Source organism: Gossypium raimondii, chromosome 12 (assembly GCF_025698545.1).
Source record: "Gossypium raimondii isolate GPD5lz chromosome 12, ASM2569854v1, whole genome shotgun sequence".
Taxonomy (NCBI): domain Eukaryota; kingdom Viridiplantae; phylum Streptophyta; class Magnoliopsida; order Malvales; family Malvaceae; genus Gossypium; species Gossypium raimondii.
The window spans coordinates 51,867,512-51,892,786 of NC_068576.1; the positions used below are offsets into that span (position 1 = coordinate 51,867,512).

A 25,275-nucleotide genomic window follows, 5' to 3' on the forward strand; every position below is an offset into this window, starting at 1 on the left:
TCACACGCGACATGGATCGAACCACCAACCGATTAATTATCCCATTTGCATGCGACTTCACCAATTAATTATCTACGTGTCCTTCAGGTACGTACTCTCTCCACCAACCGAGGTGCTCCCACTCCGTGAACTCTCGGGCTCTCTATAGAGTTATGAGACAAAATTCGAGTCCTAGTACAATACCTACGATTGTTGGGGGTTGTATCGACCACCCGACGAATGACACTTCGGAGACTTCTCCTAAAGGGATCGATCCCCCTCAACAACTATTTTTAAAAATTTGGGTCGTTTCGTTTCTTCTTGTTCATTTTCTAATTTGGGCCAATATATAAAGCTACCACATCAACTTATTTATTTATTTATTTGATGACTAGTGACCAAAAAAGAAAAGATCAAATAATTGAGTGACCATTTTAGAATTTTATATAGTTGCTTCCTAAAAATTGAGTAATTACCAATTTAGTTTATACTTAAAATTATGATTTTATATTTGATATTTTGGCAACCTATAATTCATGCCTATAAAATATCACCATTTAAAAAATATAATAATTGCATCTAATTTTAATTCTAAGTTATTAACGATGTATTATGATATGATTCATTGACAATGTGTGAAGACATACCTTATAATTATATGTTTTAAAACTAACCTTTGTTGAATAAAGTAGTAAACAGCATGGGCTAATTTTATGAAAGGTTTGAAAATAAAAGTTTAATCACTATTTATACTTACTATTCTTTAAGTATTTAATTGAATTAGTGCCATCTATCGTCGAATTTTAACTCAAATAAAAATTTATCAAATGCGGAATTTTTATCTTTATACATTTTATATAAAATCTAAAACACCGTTACTTTTTGATGATTTAAGTTTACCATTACCACTAATAATTTTTGTTCACGATGTTTATAATCTAACCTATTTAATTCACCTAAAAGAAGATTGGTCACTTAAATCCTCTGGAATTGGTTGTTCAATTTACTAAACGCCACAAATAGCCCAACAGTAAAGGTTGGGCCTGTAAATTAAACATTGTTAATTACTTACTAATTAAACACAAAATCTTGCTTTCTCAACCCTTTGATCTGCTTAAAACTTTCATTATCGAATCAGTTATCATCAACCTTTTCCTTTTAATGCTCAACATATGTACACAAGCAAAAAGAAAGGCATTAGCATTATTATGGTTTTTTTTTTAACTAAAAAAGTTCCCTACTGGCAAACGATTGCTATGGAAGTTCAAACCGTGTTTATAATTTGGTTAAAATTAAATTAACCGACTAAATTAATCTAATTAGGTTAATCGTTCGGTAGTCGAATTTAGCTTGATCGGAGGTTGGTTAATGATTTTTTAAAATTTCGATTATCAATTAATTCGATTCAAAAACGGGTAATTAACCGAATTAATTGAAATAAATAATATATATTATATATATTATATTTTATATTAGCAATTTTTCTTAAACTATTATTTTTATATTAATCGAAATAAATAATATATTATATATATAATATATTTTTGAACTATTAAAAAAGAAAATGAACATTAGCAATTTATTTTTATATGTTTTCTACATATTTTAACCAAAAGACAAAATATATAAATTTCAGTTAATTCGCCGGTTAACGATTGAATTAACCAAATATTTCAATTTGATTAATGTATTTGAAAAAAATCAGTTTAGTTAACGGTTAAAACTTTTTATATTTCAAATAATTCGATTAATAATAATTTAATTCGATTAATAATCAAACCGATCGTTTAAACAATCCTAGTATGGAGTTACCATAAAACCTAAAATTTTCTCGAGAAAAGGGAAGCCAAATTAAAGGTATGAAGATATTTTTAATTAAAAAATATGTTTGGTAAATATAAATGAAAATTTATTTTAATTACAAAAGTATAAAAATATTTGATACGGCATTTTTTATAATAAAAGCATGAAATAAAAAGTTCTACATTTATTCAACTATGGTAAAAGACTTTGATCTTAAAAATTATTGAAAAAAATATATTTTTGCATTAATATGAATTTAAAGCCTACGAATATATTAGTAAAATTCAAATTTTAAAATGTTATTTTTAGTTCTATGAAATTAAATTTTTTAACGTTATTTTTTTTCTACAAAAATAAAACGAAAGGCCTATAACGTAGCAGGCCTGCGAGGCGACACGATTTTCAAATGCAAGAAAATTATATTCAACAACGACATGATGAGAGGGACCCACGTGTCCAATCTGTCAATGTGAGTGTGGTTGAAAGGTACAGGTAAAAGAAGCCAATGTTTGGTGAGTTTCGATTGATGATTAGGGGAAAAGACGCTGACCCTTCAATAAATTGGTCCTATGAATATTTGTAATTAATTAATTAAGGGAAAAATTTTCATTTAGGCCTCTAAAATAATAAAAGTTTAATGTAATCTTTTAAAAATTATAAAGATATAGATATTAAAATGATGAATTTGTATTTTTACTATAATGCAAATATACAATTTAATTTTGATCTCCTAAACAAATTTTCCGGTCTCATCCCTATTTTGACAAATGTTTTTTTCCTATTATATTGGAATTTGGCAACAAACTATGCATTGACACCTTAGGCCACCTTTAAAACTTCTCAAATATCATCGTAGATATTGTAATTTTTCATTTTGGTTCACTTCTTGAAACAGTAACATAGCTTGTGATTGGGTAGCTAAACATTTTTATATAAGATTTGTTCATCGAAACCCGTAACGAAATTACAAGCTCTCTTGTAATTTGCTCTTTCTTAATGAATGATAGCATGTTGAGAAAAAAGGGAAAATTTTTCATAAGATCATACGTAGGTTTGCGTTTGGTCTTCATGCAATGAACTGGTACTACTTTATAAAGCTAATGCCCGCTTAAGTTATCACATTTTCCTATTATGGTTGGCGCGAGTTAGGTTATAAACTTTACCATATTGTCAATGGTTGAAAGCATACAGCATCGCTATTTATAGTAAATAGTAAACCCTAATCATCATTTTGTGATAATTAGATGGAGTCAGTTTGAAAATACAAGCCTTAGAACACTTTTTCTTATAATCATCTCTTTCGAGCACCTTTTTCATGATGTAACTTTTCTTTTATTTCTCATATTTTGACATGAAATAGTTTCCCCAAATTCTTAATTATTACTCAATTTGAGGCAAATACGTAACGAATTTCATTGAGATGGCCTTTTTTCACGTTATATTTAACTATCCAACACCTCATACATCAATCAAAATGAATTATTAAGTATATTTTTATATTTGCACCAAAAAAGGACTTCATGTGATAATAGAATAATTCACATTGCAAATATGGCAACTCAAACTTTCAACAAGGAAAGAGATAAAAAAGAAAAAGGTGGTGGTGTTGAGGAAAATCGCTTTACCTAAATAAGCGGAGAGTCGGAGAAAGAAAGCAAGGCAAAAAAGTTTAGAGGGCCAAGTATTGAGAGTGCTTAAGGTTGCTAAATCTCTCCTTTATCACGGTACAAGTTATTTATCGGGAAAGAGGTCTTGTGCTCGGTGAGACCATGTCATCAATAAATTCGGGACATGATAACCATGCAGTCGACCAAGTGACAATGCTATTGTACGTGGGTTGTCCTCATACATGGTATTGCTTTGGCATTTCAGGTAACACCTAGTGATTCCTTGGTGGTCCCCTCTTTGGAGGTGAGTGTGCACCTTCAGGTGTGTGTCTTGTCATGTCGGGTGGGGTATAACACATATAAATTGCATGGTCTAATTTTGTCTGTAATCTTTGTACCCTTTCAACTTTTAAAATTTAGTTTCCTAAACTTTTAATTTTAAGAATTTAATCACTATTAATTAAATTTTAAATTAAAATTAAAATTTAACCAAAGCACGAAGATGAAAGACTATATGCAAATTTAAACCAAATTATATTCACTATAGATATTTTATTTTTCCTATGTTTCCTTCCTTCTCTTTGTCAATAGTGAAAAAGAGGAAGTAGATCAAGCAGGGCAGGGTCCTACCGGTTGTCTCAATCAACTGCTAACTATATGTAGTTACAAATTTAGATGGGATGTCCATTTTTACGATATTTTATTATTAATACATTTTTTATAGAGATTCAATTATTTTATTACTTATATTTAAGTATTAATCATTATGATCTATTTAAGTAGTTACAAATTGTGGTCATTCGAATCCATATCTTCTCGTATCGATAATAATATATATGCAGATCGAATTAAGACTCAAACGGCATTTAAATATAATTTTTATTATTTAGATTTTGCTCACATTTTTGAATAAAGAAAGGGGGCAAATAAAAAGTGGATTGGAGCTCTAATTGAGTAATTTGTCCAGCTACATAATGTTTCATAAGAGTGATGTTTCTTTTCTTCCACTTCCCTTTTGGTTACTCCTATTCCTATACATATTTCATTTACTTTTTTTCCTATAAAAATGCTGTCATTGATTTTTTTACCTCAATCAAAGAGGTCATTCATTCCGTAATGAGAAGATACATAACACCTAACCCTATCACTTGACAAGGAATTTAGGGATGATAAAAAAAAATACGAAATTAACGGTTTTGAGTCAATATAATTCATAGATTTAATTTTTTTTAATGGATTTGAATTGGGTCGGATTAAATTGAGACGATCTTAAAAAATGACTGGATCTGTATATACAAAGAGAATGAAAAACATAAATCCTTCAATATTTATAATTTTATTTGCGAATTCATCAACTCCATTATTTTTAGCAACTAAATTGGATTAAAGATGATGTCATAGGATGAGAATGATGGAGTTATTGCATTGATCTTGTAATCATGGCAACATACTAAAGAGTGATTATAGATTAATCGGGAAAATGATGGAATTAACCACGCACTGTTAGTTAAATAAATAGTGTTGAGAATTATGAATAAAACATAAGAAATAATCTGCCCTTCTCTTTTCTTGTCTATGTCTCCCATTCTCTTATAAAAATATTGATGTAAATTTAAGGTTCACATGTCTCTATTTGTCCCACATACCATGTTAATAAATAATTCAAAATAATTATTAAAAGTTCATAAAAATTCAAAATATTAATATGAAGCACACGTGGATTCTCATGCATTTTATTATGTTTAAAAGTTTAATATTTTAGTCAATATTTTAATTAGGAAACATCAATTCGGTTCTTTTTTAAAAAGTTGATGGGTACTCTTTTTTAAAGATTAAAGCCAATTTTGACTAAAAATAATAAAAGTTAAATAGATATAAATATTAAGGACTAAATTGACATTATGCCAAAATAAAAAGATCATAAACTGAAGTCAAAGTATCGGGGCGAGTGAGTGGCGGCGATTAAATGGAAAAGTGCGGCTGATATTTACGGAAGCAGCCAAGTGTGAAGACGTGGATATTTGATCGCATCACACACTGTTAGAATGTTCACGATGACGTTGCAACGTTATTGGACAGCATCGGCTGCGCTCACGATGAGGTTGCAATGTTTAAAGCATGATCGGGTTCACAAAGATATAATAAAATATGTAAAAAATTACTAAAAATAAAATATATATGATTGTTTTTTAAGATAAATATAGTATATTGAATATTAACTTTTATATTATATTAAATTATTTATTATAATAAATAATATTAATATAATGGTTATTTTGTTTTTATTTAAATATTTTTATATAAAATTTATAAATTGCGTACGCAAAAAATTTTGAAATTAATATTTAAAATCTCAATTTTAACTTAAAATATTGTTTTGTTTTTACATAATTTTTCACAAATATATTTTTACATATTATTTTTCACTTATATCAAAAGTTTCATAATCTATTTAAAATTAAATATTTGATTAAATAATTGTTAGACACTAACCAACCAAATATTATAAAACAGGTATATAATTATACACAAAAATTACACACATAATAATAAAAATTAAAACACAACGATGTCCAAAACTTCAACTTAATTATTTTCATTTATTTTTCTGCATATATAAAATATTTACATATTTTTCCACACACAATAAGTTTATTTTTACTCACAATTTATTTAAAATAAAATTTTTAATTTAATTTCGTACATATAATATGTAATGTTGTTATTAGTTTCAAACCATATGTTTTATTTTTATTGGATGTTGTTTTAAGCTCATATTCGTGTTCTAAATATGCGGTGCCCATATACGTACACTTGTGATAGAATTACTAGTATAAATAACGTAATTGATTGAGTTGTTTCACAAGTTAACTCGATATTAAATTTTTTATAATCAATTTTTAATATTGAAATATTCTTTCATCAACATGATATCTTTTGACGTGCTATAGAAAAATAACAATACCATGATAAATAATTGGAGCGCATTTATTGTTATTAACATTATATATTTACTTATTTAATTTCATTTTACTCACAATTTTATTTTTTAAAATTTCATACATATTGCATATGTTTATTATTCTTAGTTTTGAACAATACATTTTTTTACTTATCATGTGGTATTTTTAAATACATACGTATGTGATAGAATTTTTAGCATTAAATGTGTGAGTAGATTGTTTTACTTGTTTATATATGTTGAGGAAATTTACTAAATTTCATTTAAATGTGTGAATTTTTGTACAAATGTTTTAGCATGACACGTGGTTGAATGTTTCAACAGTTTTTTGAACATTTAAAGGACTGAACTGAAAACGATTGATAATATTAGGGACGAAAGTGAGAAAAAAAACTTAGGACCAAAAAGAGCCAAGGGTTCTGAAAATCGGCTCTCGATCGAACCTGACCTTCGTAGAACCCCCCTAAAAAGAAAAAGAAAAAACAAATCAGTTTTGGCCCCAAAATGAAATCGCAACCCCAAACGCAACCTCAAATAAAATAAATTTTTATTTTATTTTATCCCCTATTCCCATTTCCCACCATCCCTACATTCTTCATCTGCTTCCCGGCCACAAAAATCTACTTCCTTTGGTTAAAAAGGAAAAGAATTTCACAATCCGGTTAAATTTTAGGTTATGACTGACTATCGATTTGCGTCGACGATGAATCTTTGGACGGACGATAACGCATCGGTTATGGAAGCTTTTATGAGTTCTGATCTTTCTGCTTTATGGCAGCCTCCGCCGCAATCCTCTGCATCCACTTCCACACCGGCTGTTGTTGCTTCTTCTGCTGCTGCTGCTGCCAGTGGTGCTCCCGACCTTTTGAAGTCCTCTGTGGCTCCCCAATCTCACCCCTCCGTTGCTCTTTTCAATCAAGAAACTCTCCAGCAGCGTCTCCAAGCTCTTATCGAAGGCGCCCACGAGTGTTGGACTTACGCTATTTTCTGGCAGTCCTCCTACGATTACTCTGGCCCCGCTGTACTTGGATGGGGCGATGGGTATTACAAGGGCGAAGAAGATAAAGGGAAAAGGAAGTTGAAAACTTCGTCTGCAGTTGCGGAGCAAGAGCACCGTAAAAAAGTGCTTAGAGAGCTTAACTCTTTGATTTCCGGTTCCACAGCCCCCACCGATGATGCTGTCGACGAAGAAGTCACCGATACCGAGTGGTTCTTTTTAGTTTCGATGACGCAGTCTTTCGTCAACGGCGGCGGGCTGCCGGGACAGGCTCTTTTCAATTCTACTCCGGTTTGGGTTGTTGGGTCGGAGCGATTAGCTAGTTCGACGTGCGAGCGAGTGAGGCAAGGGCAGGTTTTTGGTTTGCAAACCATGGTCTGCATACCGTCTGCAAACGGGGTGGTTGAACTGGGCTCAACAGAACTTATCACGCAAAGCTCAGGTCTGATGAATAAGGTTCGGGTTTTATTTAATTTCAATAACGGAATTGAAGCTGGTTATTTGTCTATGTGTAATAATATTGCTGATGAAGGCGAAAATGATCCATCTTCGCTTTGGATCAGTGATCCAAATAGCGGGGTCGAATATAAGGAAAGCCATAACAATAATCAAAACCAGCAGATTGAAAAGTCAATTCAGTTCCATGACAATCCGAGTTCCAGTAGTTTAACCGAGAATCCCAGCTCCATTCAACAGCGGCAGAGTCAGAACTTCGGCTTGAATTTCTCCGATTATGGTTTTGATGGGAGTTACAGTGTGAGGAATGGGAATTCTTCTCACCTGTTCAAACCAGAATCCGAGGAGACACTGAATTTTGGTGAGAGTAAGAGGAGTGGGAATGTGGTGGAGGAGAATAAGAAGAAGACATCCCCCACTTCCAGAGGGAGTCATGAAGATGGGATGCTTTCCTTTTCTTCTGCTGTAGTCTTGCCTTCTTCTGGTATGATGAAATCCAGTGGAGGTGCTGGAGATTCAGATAACTCTGATATTGAAGCTTCCGTCGTTAAAGAAGCTGAATGTGTCAAACCTTTGGAGCCTGAAAAGAAGCCTAGGAAACGAGGGAGAAAGCCGGCTAATGGTAGAGAAGAGCCTCTGAATCACGTCGAAGCTGAGCGTCAAAGAAGGGAGAAGCTTAACCAGAGGTTTTACGCCTTGCGTGCCGTGGTACCTAACGTGTCCAAGATGGATAAAGCATCACTCCTCGGTGATGCTATTTCGTATATTAACGAGCTTAGCACAAAGGTACAAGATGCAGAATCAGAGAAACAAGAGTTGCAGAAACAATTAGAAGCAATGAAGAAAGAGCTGGCAAAGAAAGATTCATCCCCACAAAACCCCAAGACATCGAACCACCTTGGGAATAGACTGATAGAATTGGAAACCGAAGTGAAGGTTATCGGGTGGGACGCAATGATTCGAATCCAATGCAAGAGAAAGAACCATCCGGCAGCAAGGTTAATGGCTGCTTTAAAGGAATTAAATCTTGATGTGCAGCACGCTAGTGTGACGGTGGTGAATGACTTGATGATCCAACAAGCCACCGTAAAGATGGGGAACCCATTTTACACACAGGAGCAGCTCAGGCTAGCTCTAATATCCAAAATCGGAAGTGAGATATAGAGCATGAAGCAGAGCTATAATAAGCAATGGGGATAGAGATTGATCGGAGATAAAAAGGACTGCAGTTTGATTGATAAAAATGGCTGCAGGGCTCCGGGACATTTTAAGGCTCCTGGTAGCACACAACACAACCCAACCCAACCCTAGCTCTGTAAAACACTGTTTCAGTTTGTTCTTCGTACTGTTAGAATATTTAATCGGAGGATCTTAACTGGTTTGTAGGTTGGTTTAGGTGTCAACTGAAATAGCCCCCTTTTTTTGTGTGTATTAAATCTTGGTATGTGCTGGGAAATGAAGTATGCATGGTACACCTTTTCACTGAGATTTTGTATCTCTGTTCCTACACTCACATGCATTATTTTTATTTTTATTTACTTGTATTTTAATTGCTTCGTCATACCAAAAATGCTGGGCCACATAATAATTCATCACATGCCAAATATGCACCGACATTTCGTGATACTATCCCCTCTGAAACTGCGTACCCAGATTGTTGTTCATCAATCATTTTTATAACAAAAGAATGAAATCACGTCGAATAAAATTTAACTTCTTTTGTTTGTTTGTGCTTCGATTAGATTGCAGCTCTGAACATGTGGCTATGGGCTGTAGGCACGTCCTTTTTCAACATATTGGAAAGTTATGTTTGCTGGTGGCATTATAAACCAAATTCTAATTTCGACCCGTCTCCAATAATTAACAACTCAATCACGGTACTGGAATTTTAATGCCACTGTTACAGTAAAACAAGGGTCGGAACGTTTAACACATGGTTGGATGACAAGTAATTTAACCACGAATACATGAGCAAATTTTGAAACGGAATTGTTGAACTCGCATCAGGCTATCAAGTGCAAACGTTGATAGTTGACGTAAATTGATGAGTTATTTCCATTCAAGGCATAAATTGTTGGATCATGCCATATATGAAATCTTAATGGTATTCTTCAAAACCTTTTTTTCTTATTTCAACGTTAGCTGTTAAATGAATGTAGGCATAAAGTAGGGGCGGCGATTCTAGTACTATAATCATTGAATGTTTGAAAGATGAAGCAATGGAGAATCACATATCTGTTCCAGGAAGTCGAGAATTTTTTTTTTTTTAAAAGACACCATAGCTGGCAAGGAAAATGCTATCACTGTGCGGGTTTGATGAATCACGGGACTAGTAAAAAACTATCAAGTTTCTGTCTCATTCTACTCCTGTTAAAACACAGAAAACCTAATGGAATATCTTGAAGAGAGAAGGGTTTTTTTTTTTTTTTTATGACACAACGGTCCCTTCTATTCGGATTTGGAGTACAATACAAAGATTTCAACGTTAGATATGATTCGATTCACGGAATTCCATGAAAAATATTAAATATTCTTTGGTTATTATGGATACTTTCATAGGATTTTCGATCAGCTTTATTTTGCCAACAATCACGTTTTTATATTTATATATATAATTCACTAAATTCGATAATAAATAAAAAGCAGAATGAAAATGACATGAAAACATGAAAAACCTGGAACCAAATTAGAGCATAAAGAAAGAAATGAATAGGGTTTAAATTTTATTAATTAATTTTACAGAGGCATGCATGGGATATTGTATTAATATCTGTCAACCTACACTACACTCATCTCTTTTCTCATCTTTTCATCGCTTAAATCCTCGAAGCTCCAATCCCTTCTCATCCCACAGCTCCTCGTCAGCCTTGGTTGGGCGTCATCTTCATAACCTTTAGATTCATAGATGGTATGAATGGTATTTAAGCGGCGATGACCCTTCTTTATCTTCTTTGGATCACCAGTCGCCGGCATTGCCTCACTTCTGATTTGCTCATAATGCCCGGACCATGTTCTACTTACACAACAAAATGTCACTTTCTTTTGTTTACCAAATGGGTCCTTCTCATTGATCGAGTCGCTTTCTTCCAGAACCTGAAAAGTCAAGCAGTTGAAACTCATAGCTTTTTATTCCTCCAAATGTTTAATATTTAGAGAAGGAAGCGGATGAGAAAAGCAATGGAGGGTATTTACATTCAGGCTTTAATATAGCTTTAGAGGTGATGTTCAGAAAAAAGAAAGAAAGAGATAGCAGGGTGGAATTTACAGATAAGTTTCTAATTTGGTAATTTATACAGCTTTGGGTATAAATTTAAAACCAACAAATTGTTCTTTTTTTTTTCTTTTCTATGTTTGGTTACAGCTACGAACAACTAATGATAAAGGCAATTAAGATACTCAGATAAATTTCGTAATTTAATGTTTTCTAATAAACTCAAATAAGCTATCATTTCATCACCTTTCCTGTTCTAATTGTGAATTTGACTGTCGTATTATTCATTGAAGTCGAACAAACTGCTTTAATAAAATTACATACTTTAATACATAATTTAGCAATCAATGAACAGCACTGGGGTGGTGGCGCAGTTGGCTAGCGCGTAGGTCTCATAGCTTATTTGAGTGATCCTGAGGTCGAGAGTTCGAGCCTCTCTCACCCCAGAAATTTTTTTTAATTTTTGTTATATACAGGGATGGCAACGGCCAACGGGCTCGCTTTCACTCATTTGATTTTCATGCCTTCCATTCCGATTTCCACCCGAATTTGCATTTTATCTAAAATTTTTACACTTGAATTTGGTCTTATAAAAGAAAATTTTCCATTCATGCTTGATTCACCTTAAATATTATATAATTTTTATTTAATATAAGTTTAGCCCTTAATATTTATCTCTTCTATCAAATTGACCATGTTTTAACTAAATTTAGCTTTAAACATTGATTAAAACGTTAACTTGTTAAACATGGTCGTATGACAACCCACATGTATTTCATGCTAATTTTTTTTAACTATGTATATTGAATATTTTATAAATTTTAAATTATTTATTAATGTGGTATTTATAACAAATGGTGTCTTGTCAGGATGTAGTACACATAGAGCGCCATACGGGTTATGTAACCCCCTAAAATTGTTATACTTTAAAAGCAGTAATAAATCGAGATTGTGTACAATTGATTTCTCGATAAAGTAAAATAATGAAATGGAAGTGATAAAAGAGAAGATTTAAAGTATATTGTGGTACACTAAATTAAAGTAAGGACTAAATCGTAAAGATTAAAAAGTTTTGAGGTTTAGGTATAATTATTCAAAATTTAAGGGGTTGAAGCATAAATATAAGAAAGTTGAAGGACCGAAAGTGAAAATAACCCAATTTATTATGACAAGAAATTGGTGTGCAGGGACCAATTTGATTAAGTGGGGAAAGATGAAGGACTAAATCATAGTTTTACCAAATTGAGTGATGATTCAATGAATGAATTGTAGAGAATGTTGAAGGGTAAAATAGTCATAGTCTTTTTTCAATCAAGATAATTATCATGAAACATCATGATAATTATGAATATTGGTGTTAGATTTTGGTTGGTTAAAATTATTTTTAAATTGTTTTATTATTATTTTAATATAATATGTTTTTTTTATTTAATTAGGATGATGAAAATTTCTCCATCTTTCTTTCAACTCACGCCCACCATTCTTGAGGAAAAGAAAGTTTTACTTTTTTTTTTGCAATTTGATCTTTTCCATAAAAATTCACCATTTTTCACCTAAAAATCAAAGGAATTTCCATAACCACTAAGAGAGAAAAATGATAAGGAGACTAGGGAGAGTAAGAATATCAATTTAGATTCAATAAAAGAAAAGTTGGAGGAGAGATAAAATCAAGGTAAAGCTTGATTCCAATGTTAAGGTTTCATATTGTTTTCGAGTTTAATCTTGTTAGAAAATATGTTAAAGTGAAGACTACTCATGAAAAGTTTTATGTTTTGATATAATGTTGAAGAAAGAGATTGAAAAAGTGAATCAAGTGATGAGTAAAAAGGAAGAGCAAGTGATTTGAGTTTGGAAAAGGTATGTACCTATGGATTCTCTTGTTTTTTAAGGATTAAAATGTAGACTTTGTGAAGTTTTGTGGTAAATTAGTAAAATAAAGTGCGAAACAATTTAATATGTGAATAAGGAAAATATGATAAAAGTTTAATGAAGATGAAATATGCATAAAGTATTGTAAAATGTGAAATTGTGGAAATATATGAAATTTATATCATGACAAGGAGTAAATTGTCAAACTTGAAAAATATGTGGAGGAAATAATAGAAGTGAAATACATAGAAATTGATATGTGAAAAATATATGGATAAATAGAATGTATTTATGAAATTCAAATCATGATTAAATTGAAAAATATAAAATTATATTTAAATTATGAAATATTATATGGATAAATAGAATGTGTAAGAAAGTGTGATGAAATGGTATATGTATGAAAAGTGATAGTGAGATTGAATTACAAAGAATAGCTAGTAATAAATTATTTTTATTATGTGAACTATTTTGGTGAAACGAAAGAATTATGGAAAAGAAAAGGACTAAATTGTGAAATATGAAAAAGTGGAATGTGGGAAGCTATGGTAAATTTTATTAGTGAATATGAAATTTTATAAGATAATGAATTATGTTTTGAGTGTCAAAGAAAGTCGGTATTCCTGTTTACTGAGTTGTTACAATAAGGGCTAAATTGAAATAAATTCAAAATATACAAATTCTATTTTGAAATGTATAAATGAAGTGATTTCCGCCTCAATTGCCTAAAGTAGACAAGATAAAAACTATTAGGATATAGATGGCATGCCATTAAAGAAACACCTAGCGTGCTCTTTGTTCTGATTACACATTTCGGTGTTGTCCCGTTGTGCATTGCACTTCGGTGCTACTTTGTTCTGTTATTGTACTGTTTCCATGTATTCTATACGTTCTATTAAGTCTATGTTGGACCTCTGTTGAATAATAAAGGGTAATGATAAAATAAAAAAGTTATGGTAAGCAAGTTCTAATGAAAATTTTCTGTTACACAGTGAGATAACAAGTAAAGGATTTTGATAACAATTTCGTTAAACTGTGAAGTGATAATGTAGTGAGTTAGACTGGTAAAAGTTTTGTTCCTATCAATCCATGAAAGGATAAAAATAGTGAATTATGGTAATAATGAATCCTATAAATACGGAATGATCTTTTAATTATTAAAATATACTCAATTGATTATTAAGATATATTCAGGGATTATTGTAGTGGTAAAAAATGAGATTTGAATTCTTGGGGTACTTATTAAGCTTTCATGAGCTTAACATATGTTTTAAAGGCATAGGTAATAGAAGCTCTAGATTCATGTTGGGATTTCAACGCATCTCATCTCATCTTACCACCGAGGCTTGAAGAGGGTTATAGAATATGACATGTATATAAGTTATTGCAAGTGTTTTGATATAATTTGAGTTTTATAGTGATTAATTGACGTGAGATCGTCAAAGTTGTTCTGGCAACACTGTAACATCCCAGTGCTTTTATTTGATATATGGGTCGGTATAGGGGTGTTATAGGTTATCACGTCAGCATTGTTAAAAAAAATTATGTTTTTGTCAACATTTTCATCAAAAAAAGAAGTAATTTGACTATTTTTAAAAGATTGAAATCAAATTTAGCTAAAATGAGTAAAATTGAAGGCTAAATTTATCATTATACCTATTATATATTTTTATACCATTATTACGTATTATGAAATCTTATAAAAGTTAAAATATATAAAAAAAATAGTTTACAAAAGTTTTAAAGAACTAGTTAAAATGTTGTGTTTTTATAAAGATTTATAAATTATAAGTAATATATATATATATATATATATAAAGGTAATGAAATTAAAAGAAGGATATTTTGTAGAAAAATTTAGGTAGGAGGGTGCGGTTTAAATCTAAACCCATCGTTGATGAAATTAAATGAAAATCCACCTGTCTAGTCCCTCAATTCTATCTTTAAATCAATTTCATCCACTGGTGGTTGGAATTATCCGTGATCCAGACATTATTTGGTCCGAACAATCCATTCATCCTCCTTAATCTATTTATACTAACTACTAATATTATAAGAACCAAATTATTAAATTATATAAAAAATTATAATATAAATATTGAAGGTCATGTATTTAGATAATATTAAAGAATGCATTTCCAATTCTTAAAAGTTTATGTATATTTTAATTAGAATAATATATATAAATTATAAAAATTAAAATATAAATAAATATTGAAAGAAAACAAAATTGTATATTTGAATTATTAAGAAATGTATGGGCATGTCGATTGAGTCTTAACTTGATTGGCATAGACATTGTTATCAATGTAAAAAGATGTGAGCTTGAGTATATTAAAACACATTATTTTTTTGCATTTTTTTTAAATAGGGTATCGATTATTTATTGAGAATAATTAAGAATATAAAAGAAGTTAAAAATTAACCGGCCTACGCCTATCTATGGTTTTCTAACCGAAAATTAAATGCATCCATATCTCTGTATTCCCAATAGATGATGGCGATGTCCACGTCATAATTGCTTCTCTTTAATTTTACACCTAAAATGGTAAAATTTTTTTTAAATTACAATGTAAATTAATTGAATTAAAATCTAAATATATTATTTTATAATTATAAAGAATTATAATTCATTAGACACGTTTAATTAATATAGTGTAATTACATCGTAATTTTATGTGTCATGTTTGGTAGTAAAATTGTAATTTCACAGTTACATAATTTATAGTTTTAAAATATTAATTATTATAAAACTTATTAGTGTGATAAAGATAATTTCTAAACAAGTAATAAAACTAAAATCAAATCATCATATGCATTACTAACAAAAGTAGTTAATAATACAATTTCTAATAAAAATAACAAGAAAAATAAACATTATATTGAATTTTACCTCATTATTCTAGCGTATATTTGGTGGGTTACGCCTTCTTTAATATTTATCATATGCTACTTATTATCATTTGTTGGTCCTTAACTGTGTTCATCATCAAGATTATCAAGATCTTTTCAAAGTATGGATCATCTTAATTCCACTTATAATTGAAGTTATGAAACATGTAACAAGCTAGTACGATCCAACTTTTTTTTATGCTATACTAAGGTAATATTAATATGGGAAATGTTTTTTTAAAACACCAAATATCTTCTCAACCGCATTTCGAAGCCTTAAATGTTTCAAATTAAAGAGTTTTCGAGCTGTCTATGGTGCTTGTGTCTAGCACAATTCTCAAATGGTATCATACCCCATGATATGGTGCAACAAAACTTTTTCTATTTGTATAATTAGTATCGACATTATAATATTTTGGTTCACAATCCATATAGTTTGTAGCTTTAATTAAAAAAAATGTATAAACGTAATTTGAAGAAAAACTTATGATAAGTTATATCCCTTTTACAATACGTAAATTAAGTAAAAACAATATAGAATTTATAATATATAACCTCTATAAAAAAGTTTTTATAAATTGTCCAAAAATTCATAACATTTCTTATAAATAATATAATTTTTATCATAGCTTTAGGGAAAAATTATCAATAAGTTATGATAAAAAATTTATAACATTTTTTATGAATAATTATATTATTTTAAAATATATAGCATGAACACATATATAAGATATGTCCAATATATTATAACACTTTTATAACATATAAATTTTTAATAATAAATTTAAAAAGTTTTTATGTAACGCTCAATTTTCAGAGTGTCGAATAGTGATTTGAGATCACTAAATTCGATGAAAAGTTAAAAAATTTATTAATTAATAATTATAAGTTAAGCGTAATTTTAGAAATATTTTTGAATTAGTGAATTTTGTGATTTAAAAGAAATTATTAGGTAAATTGGGTCGAAAACGAGGTATAGAGACCTCGATATTATAAACTGAGCCGAAAATATTTTTATAAATATTTACGGAGTGTCATTCGGGTAGTATTAAAGTTTCGTTAAGAAATTTTAACGTTTCGATGGTTAATTGATTAAAAAGGATTAAATTGCAATAGGGATAAAATTTTAATTAAAGATTAAAGAAAAGTTAAAAGACCAAATAATCAATTATGCCTTTTTCTAAAGTTGAGACGGCATAACTAAAGAAATATTGAGATATTTTAGTTAATATGTATATTATATTTATTTACTTAATAAATAAGTATTATATTAACTATATTATTAAAATATTATATTATTATATATATATATAAAACAAATAGAAAAGAAGAAAAGAAACAGAATTGAAAAACGAAACAGAGAAGGAGAAAGGAGAAAGAAAATATAAAAAGGAGAATTGGGGTTTTGAGGTTCAAACGTAATTTGGTAAGTCAATTTAATCCATTTTCTTATAAGTTTTGAGTTTTGGAATCCTAAAACAAAATACTAATTGATTTAAGTTGAAATTTTGAAAGTTTGTAAATTTTAGATGTTGTTCATGTTGAATTAATCGATGAATTAGGGGTTAAATTGATTGAATTTCAAGTTAGAAGTTAGTAAAGGGTTGATTTGTAAAATAAAACATAAGTTTTGAATTAATAGGGACTAAATTGAGAGAATTTCAAAATTAGAGGTTTATGGTGAAATTAGAGAGTTAAATTAGTTTAAAGTGGGAATGGAATGAAAATATGAAATTAGTTTTGAGAATAAAAGTTAGTCTTGGTTTAGGGACTAAATTGGAATTTAGGTAAATATTGAGTAAAAATTGAAATATTTAATGTGAGATTGAATGGTGTTGTATTGATGATTTTTAATTGTTTTAATTCCGTAGCTAGCGTCGTATCGGAATTCTTGACTAAAAAAGGGGAAAAATATAGTCAACGTCGAATAGCTCGGAATTCCTGGTTTGTATTTCTATAATCCGAATCTAATTATTAATTGTTGTATTTTTAATTAAATGTTATGGTAAGTGATTGATGTGAGAATTATTGTTTTTTTTTTTACAATTGAAATAGATTATCTTGATATGTGATGAAATTATATTTGTTGAATTAAAGTGGAATATATATTATGAATATATATGTGTAAATGTGAAATTATGCAAATATGATAATTGAATTATTTTTTTATATGTATAAAATTCAGTCTTAATGCCCAAGTAGATGGAATTTAGAACTACTGGGATATTAGTGACATGCTATTAAGGAACTCTAGCGCGCTCTCTGATTATTAGCACGTCAGTACTCTCTAATATTTAGCACATCTGTGTTCTCTGTATAGCATTTCAATGCTCTCTGTTCATTAGTGCATAACAATGCACCTCTGTATTTGTTCCGTATATCCGGTGTGTTCTATAAAATCTACTTTGGGCCAAGAATAAGAATATGAGATAGTAAACTGAAAATAGAATGTGAAATATGTTGTAAATACATGGAATACACGAGTTATATACTCATAAATTGATTGTGGAATAGATAGTGCTATTGCTTAAATGATACGTGTAGGGGTGAGCAAAACTCGATTCGACTCGAAAAAATCGAAAAAAAATTTGAATTTTGAGTTAAACGAATCTAGTTATTCGAATTAAATCGAATTTTTTTTTCAAATTTTGAGTTCGAATCAAGTTGAGTTTTCGAATTCAAATATCAAATTCTAATATTTTATATTTTTACCCCAAAGTCCCAAACCTTTTTACTTTTCCCTCAAAACTCTTACTCCTTCCCACTTTCCCCCAAAAACTTTTACTCCCCTCCCCTCCCAACCCCCCAATTTACCCAAAATCCATTTCCCACCAAAATTTTACTCTCCCATTTATTTTTCCTCAAAATTTTACTCCCCAAAACCCTCAAAACCTTTTATTTTCCCCCAAAATTTTTACTCCCTCCCACTTTTCCCCTAAAACTTCTATTCTCTTCCCATCCCACCTCTTATCTACCCCAAACCCTCCCCCCTCCAATTTTTTTTCAATATTTTCCCTCCAAAATTTTACCCCCTATTTACTTTCCCTCAAACTTTTATTCCCAAAAACTTTTTATTTTCCCTCTAAACTTTTACTTCTCACCCTTTACTCTCAAATAAAAAATCAAAATTATCCAAAAAAAATCACTAAACATAAATAGTAAGAATTTTATTTATATCTACTATCTATATTATTAAATTAAATTTCACATTTTATATTATTTATATTATTGAATTGTTTAGTCATATTGAATATTTATATTAAAATTGAATTATTAATTATGCCATAAATTATTCTTGTTGAAATTTTCTATTGGTATCAATTTCACATTTTATTTTTAAAATAACTTTTATTAAAAAATCATATTTTTACATTTAATATATTTTTAATTCCAAAATACATAGTGATAAGAATCAAGATAATTGAAACAACTAAGCAAGCAAAGAAGCTAACCAAGATATAAAAATTAATAAATAAATTATGAGGTGATGAAAGTTAATAAAATTTTGATTAAGATGGACAAATTTTATTACGATGGGTGACAGTGGTTACAAGGACCCAAAATTATTTTTTAAAATTTAACTCGAACAAATATATTCGATTCAATTCGATTCGAATTCCATCTCACTCGACTCAGTTCGAGAAAACTTCAAATAAAGTTAGGATGATAAAATGAGATTCGAAAACTCGATTAACTCGAAAATTTTCGATTCGATTCGATCGAATGCTCACCCCTAGATACGTGAATAAATTATGGAAAGGTATTATATATAGCAAGTGATGAAAATTGAGTATTGTGTGATTTTAAATGTTCAATTGTGCTTAACATTTTATTATACATATTATATTGTTTTATTTTTAAATATTCAGATTACAGAAATACCACTGAGTTTTTACTCAGCGTACGGTTTTGTTTTTCGGGCGCAGGTTAAGTACTTAAGTTTGATCGCTGATGCAGCATCCAAAAACGATCCCGAACTCAAATATGGCGATGTTTTATTTCTTTGTGTCGGCATGTACCTAGAGTGTCTAAATATTAGTTATTTTATGGTTTGATTGTAAATGAAGTTATAATATCTATTTTTGAGAGTTTATACTTTAGATTAAAACGATGCTTGATGACTTGTTTTGATGATATAAAATGTTTGAGATTTCTGTTTGTTTGATCTGAAATCTCCGGTAATGCTCTGTAACTCGGTTCCGGTGAGGGATACAGGTTGGGGGTGTTACATTTTAGAATTGATTATTATCATTTTTTGTTATAACTCTATAAGATATACAAATCATTTTTATAATATAAGAATTTTTTTGCTATTATCATCCCAAGCACTCATACGTATTCATGCTTATAATGTAATTTGTATAACTTGTATAAAATAATTTTTAAAATTGAATTTGGGTGTAATTACCTACATAATTAATTCAACTCTCATTTTCCTCCTAAAATTGGGAAGTGTAATTGGGGTGCTCCAATTACATCTAATTCGATGGGACTCACCAAGTATAATGATTACCCAAAATATCATCCTTATATAATTACAAGAAATCACTAGATAAGTTCTTTTCAAACACAGTCTAAACAAAATTTGAAACAATTTAAAAAAATTAATTTTAAAAGTAAGTAACTAAGGACAATGATCATTATATAAACAATTTCATCAAATGTACATAATTTTGATTGGTATAATAATAAATTTAGCCATTAATATTTATATATTTTATCAAATTGATTTTTATTCTAACAATTCAACAAATTAAACTTTAACGCTTACACAATACAAAAATATTGTGAGCTAAATTTATTAAATCAATATCAAATTGATATAATATGTTGACTTTGAGAACTAAATTTATTATTAAACTAATTAAAATTATATACAAATTAATAACTATCTTTTAATTATTTATTTTCAAAATTAATAAAATTTTTTTATAAAAAAACTAATTTATTCAAAATCGAGAGAAATTGAAGTTGTTTTACCGATAAAAAGGAAAGGAAGTAAAACAGCCAATCATTGAACTTTTAGGCTCTGAAGATGGTGTTGTACGTATACGTAAACTAATAAATATGACATTAATTAACAAACCGACCTTTAAGTAGTCACCCCTACGCTCACCCAGACTCAATAATCAAAGACAAAAAACGATTGAAGGAGATGTAAGGAACATGCCTCAGTTCACTCATCACATCGAGATATTAAAGGACGGCTTCGAATATTAGAAAATGTCTAAAAGGTGTCATAAGTTCCTATACTTTTAGTAAATTTAGAATTTAGTTATTATTTATATTTCTCGAAATTTAGTTCCTTTACTTTTTAAATTTCAAAAGTCCAATCGTTAACATGCTTAAATATTTTTGTAAATTTATTAGACATTTTGAAATAAATAAAAACTCACTTGGTAATCTTGTAATTAAAAAAGTATGGTAATAAACTTGAATTTAACAAAAAATTAACAATGTTAATAATTGAACTTGTATTTTTAAATCTGAAAAGTATAGTGATTAGATTCCTTGAAGTAAAATAAAAGGACTAAATTATAAAAATAAAAAGAGAACAGAGACTTAAAGCATAATTAAGCCTTAGAAAATATTTTAAATAGTTAAGAGAAATAAAAAGACACCAGTTGAGGCCTGAGGGCAGACATTGCTTTGTTATTGTAGCAGATTTGGTGAAATTTAGGTGGCCGCCAATTGAATACACTGACACAAAGCTGATTTCAGTTCAACTCAAATTTCATTTATGATCGTCGGAGTCAACCCCTTCCCTTCCTTTCGTTTCTTCCCTTGATTTTTTTTTTTTAAAAAAGAAGCTTTTTTTTTTATGAAAATACCTTATTTTTTTATTTACAAAAATGTCTTACCTTTTCAATTAAGTATATAAATGACCTAAAATAAACAGTGAAAATAGGTGGTGCCAATCTATTTGGCATCACTACCTTGCCATGTCAACCAATGATCGACCCAATTATCTAAAAAATCATTTTTTTTGTGGTACCAATGTATTTGACGCCAGCACCAGTATAAATATCCCCTCCAATACTTGTATTACCTTTATTTTGTGGGGGGAAAATAAATTTTCAGGTGGTGCCAATCTATTTGACGTTTGGAGGGGGTATTTATACTGGTGATACCAAATACATTGGCACCACCAAAAAAATGATTTTTTAAACAACCGGGTCAATCATTGGTTGACGTGGTAGGGTGGTAATGCCAAATAGATTGACACCACCCATTTTCTCGGTTCATTTATATACTTAATTGAAAAGACAAGTCATTTTTGTAAAAAAAAAACGAGTTATTTTTATAAAAAAAAAACCAAAAAAAATCAAATCTCTTTCTATCAATAAAAAATAGCCTTAATTTGGTGGATTAAGAAATTAACTATGTGTCAATAGAGTTATAATTTAATTAATATTTATATTGTTGCAAGAGTAAGAGAACGTGAAGAATGCGAATTGCATATATTTGTACTCAAGGGTAAAAAAAAGATTATGAATAATTCTATAAAATATATTCACATAATTTATAACTAATAAATCCCAACCAAAATAACTGAAATTGAAATTCAGCAACAACATGGAGGGCATGACAGTTTTGGTTAAATAGTCATAGCCCAAATACAAAATATAATGAACAAATGCACATGCATGTAAAAAGGCATCATAAACTAAACTATGATGACAGTAGAAACCCCACCCCTGACAATGAAACATCATTGATATGTTGTTAATGGATTGTGCATGATTCTGATCCAACGGTTAACAACATATCATTTCAGGAAATAATGTAGGGTCAGATGCAACCTTTTATTATATAGTTTAAAATAGAATATGTGGCTGTACTAAGTGCGAAGTTACAGGCAACTGCCCCTTCCTTTTTCTCTATTTTTCAACCTTCCAAGAAAAAACACCCTACTTTACCTACCCTCCCTAACTGTTCTATTACAACAACATATCCAACCTTCTTCTTTGGTATGCTCATACATACAACGGAATATATGCATTTGAAGGGGAGAATCTCAACCCTAAAGCACATATTCGGATTGTGGATTTGGGTGGAGCGAGGTGACGTATATAACAAGACAGCCCTTGCCTTAATTCACTTTACTGCAACATTCAATACTTATAATTGAAAAATGGAAACAACGCTTGAAAGTCAGAATTGCTATGACTGGTCCTAACTAGTACTCAAATTAAATAAAATGGTGAAATTAGTGGAAAATGTCATTTTTTTAAAATTAATAATGTAGGCAGTCTTTTACATTGTTTAAGGAAATATAGCACGTCCTGGAAAGAATCAAATGTTTGGTTTAACAATACTAACATTGAATCAACAGACTAGAAGGAAATTTTTTTTACTAAAATGTAAAAACTGCGCTTAAATCACTAACTTTTTCACTAATTTGACTAAATATATTCATTATATATGAAATAAGAGAGGTCATTGTTGTAAAATTAAAAACTTGAATATATATAAACTCACTCAAACGCCCTTACAATGGATCATATTGATCCAAATTCAGAAAGGAAAAGACAACTTATTATGAACTTAAATTACTCACAAAAACTCACCGTAAAAGGAAAAGAGACAAATTTTCATTTTAATATGTACATATATTTTCCCTCGTGTGTTTTTTTTTAACATCAACTATGAATTATTACCGTCATTATCATCATCACGCGCCAACCCTTCGGTAACAGACGCCAGCTTTTGCAAGTTCAACTTCACAACGGTATCGGCGAACAGCCGCGTGTCTTCCTCCGTATTACCTTCCGGAACATCGACAACGTAAGATTCCAAAACGACGGTCCAGATCTTCCCGTTACGATTGAAACCGTGTACAGTCGTCACAGACCGGTAATTCCTCAATCGGTGCTCCCCTCCAATGATACTAAACCCGGTGACCCGTCTTTCGTCGTCTAAAATATCCAGTCTCTCGGTGCTGGTATCAGCAGGTAAGCCGGAGATCACGTTGACCTTACGCGTGCACCCCACCACCATTTGCGAACCTTGTTCAACGGCACAGCTTTGGATGAAATGTTTGTAAGCTTGGGGTTTGTCGAAACGGCGGACGATGGACCAGACAAGGTCGTGTGGGGCGCTGATACGTTTGGCTAATAAGGAAGAGCATTTTCCGGGACCATCTGAGTAGGTGTGCAACTGAGTTATGGAAGGGATTAAGTCGTGGAACTCGTCGTGGGATATGCCGGGGGGAAGGGTGAGGTGGTGAGTGGTGGTTTGGGAGAAGGAAGAGAAAGGAGCGGGTTTTGAGACTGCCATTGAAAAGGGAAGAGGAAGATAAGGCGTGGGTTTATTAGGGGGTTATAAGGGAATCGATGATGGGGAAAGATGGAGGGAGTTAAAATGAGGGGTGGCAGTGAAAGCGCCAAGCAGGCAGGTGGAGGGGGGGTTTCATGTTGGTTGCTTCATACCATCAACTTTGGGCAACACTAGAGTTCAAAATCATGTGGGTCATTATATTATCAACACCAATACATCTTATTTACGCATTCATTTTTATTTAATAGGCAGTTTTATATATGAATTTTAATTAATTTAATTTTTAATTTATGATTTATTATAAATTTATATTTGTATATTATATATAAATAATTATATTTATCCAATAAAATAAATAAATTGATACATTTTTTAATGTACAATTAAATTAAAATAAAATTATTTTATATATATATTTGAATCAAAATTAAAATTTTATATATATAATTGTGTCAAATCAAAGTGTATGCACTAAACTACCAATAGTGGTTGGGTGCAACAATAAGAAATCTTGTACTCCCAAGGGGATGATGCATGTTCGAACCTTAGATACGACATTGTTTGGAAGATAATCCCAAACTTCGAATATAGATTAAAAAACAGACATAAAAAATACCAAAAAAATTATGTATTAGATTAAAATTTATATATAATTTAAAATTTTACTACTATTTTTGAAATATATATACAAAGTTTACATTTACCCCTCAAAAGATTAAAATTTACTAATTTTTTTAATGATGATTTTTTCAAGGTTTGATACCTTCCATTATCCATTTTATTGAGTTTAAGGCTCCCTGCAATCACATTTTCAATGCGATGAAAGAATTTTCATTAACATGGCAGTGTATTTGGCAGCACACGAATGAAATATTTTAATATCACTCAACTTTAAAAGGACAGGGTTTAAAGCTTGGGAGAGTGCAGCAGCATTACGGGCTAGTAAGTTTAATTTATTTTTTTATTCAAATATGTTTAAATTAATTTAATTCTTGTAAAATGAGAATTTTGGTAGAATTAACGAAAATAATTCAAAGATAAAAGAAAGCTCGAGAGAACATAATAGTCATAGAAAAGTAAAACATTCAATATATTCTTTTAACTCAAATAATAGAATACAATAAATTATTACAAATAAGGAGAAGTCTTCTATTTATAATTGAGCTCCCCTAAATCTAACTATGCAATTAGCTTTGCATCAACGGACGAGATTGAAACA

The 25,275-nt window shown here is 30.1% G+C and overlaps 3 protein-coding genes and 1 non-coding gene across 4 annotated transcripts; 2 read left to right on the forward strand and 2 right to left on the reverse strand.

Annotated features, from left to right (window-relative positions):
* The first annotated feature begins 6,841 nt into the window (after window positions 1-6,841).
* Window positions 6,842-9,290, forward strand: LOC105765004 (transcription factor MYC2). Its single transcript, XM_052625407.1, has one exon. It carries the CDS (start codon window positions 7,028-7,030, stop codon window positions 8,966-8,968), a length of 1,941 nt encoding a protein of 646 aa, XP_052481367.1. The 5' UTR covers window positions 6,842-7,027; the 3' UTR covers window positions 8,969-9,290.
* Window positions 9,291-10,582: 1,292 nt separating this feature from the next.
* LOC105762262 (uncharacterized) lies at window positions 10,583-10,924 on the reverse strand. The gene has a single exon (XM_012580143.1). The coding sequence runs from the start codon at window positions 10,922-10,924 to the stop codon at window positions 10,583-10,585; it is 342 nt and encodes a 113-aa protein (XP_012435597.1).
* A 450-nt stretch (window positions 10,925-11,374) lies between these two features.
* On the forward strand, window positions 11,375-11,461 carry TRNAM-CAU (transfer RNA methionine (anticodon CAU)). The gene is given in 2 exon segments: window positions 11,375-11,412; window positions 11,426-11,461. It is a non-coding gene; the product is annotated as a tRNA-Met (tRNA).
* An 11,758-nt stretch (window positions 11,462-23,219) lies between these two features.
* On the reverse strand, window positions 23,220-24,203 carry LOC105765008 (abscisic acid receptor PYR1). The gene has a single exon (XM_012583876.2). It carries the CDS (start codon window positions 24,054-24,056, stop codon window positions 23,424-23,426), a length of 633 nt encoding a protein of 210 aa, XP_012439330.1. The 5' UTR covers window positions 24,057-24,203; the 3' UTR covers window positions 23,220-23,423.
* Between the last annotated feature and the right edge of the window lie 1,072 nt (window positions 24,204-25,275).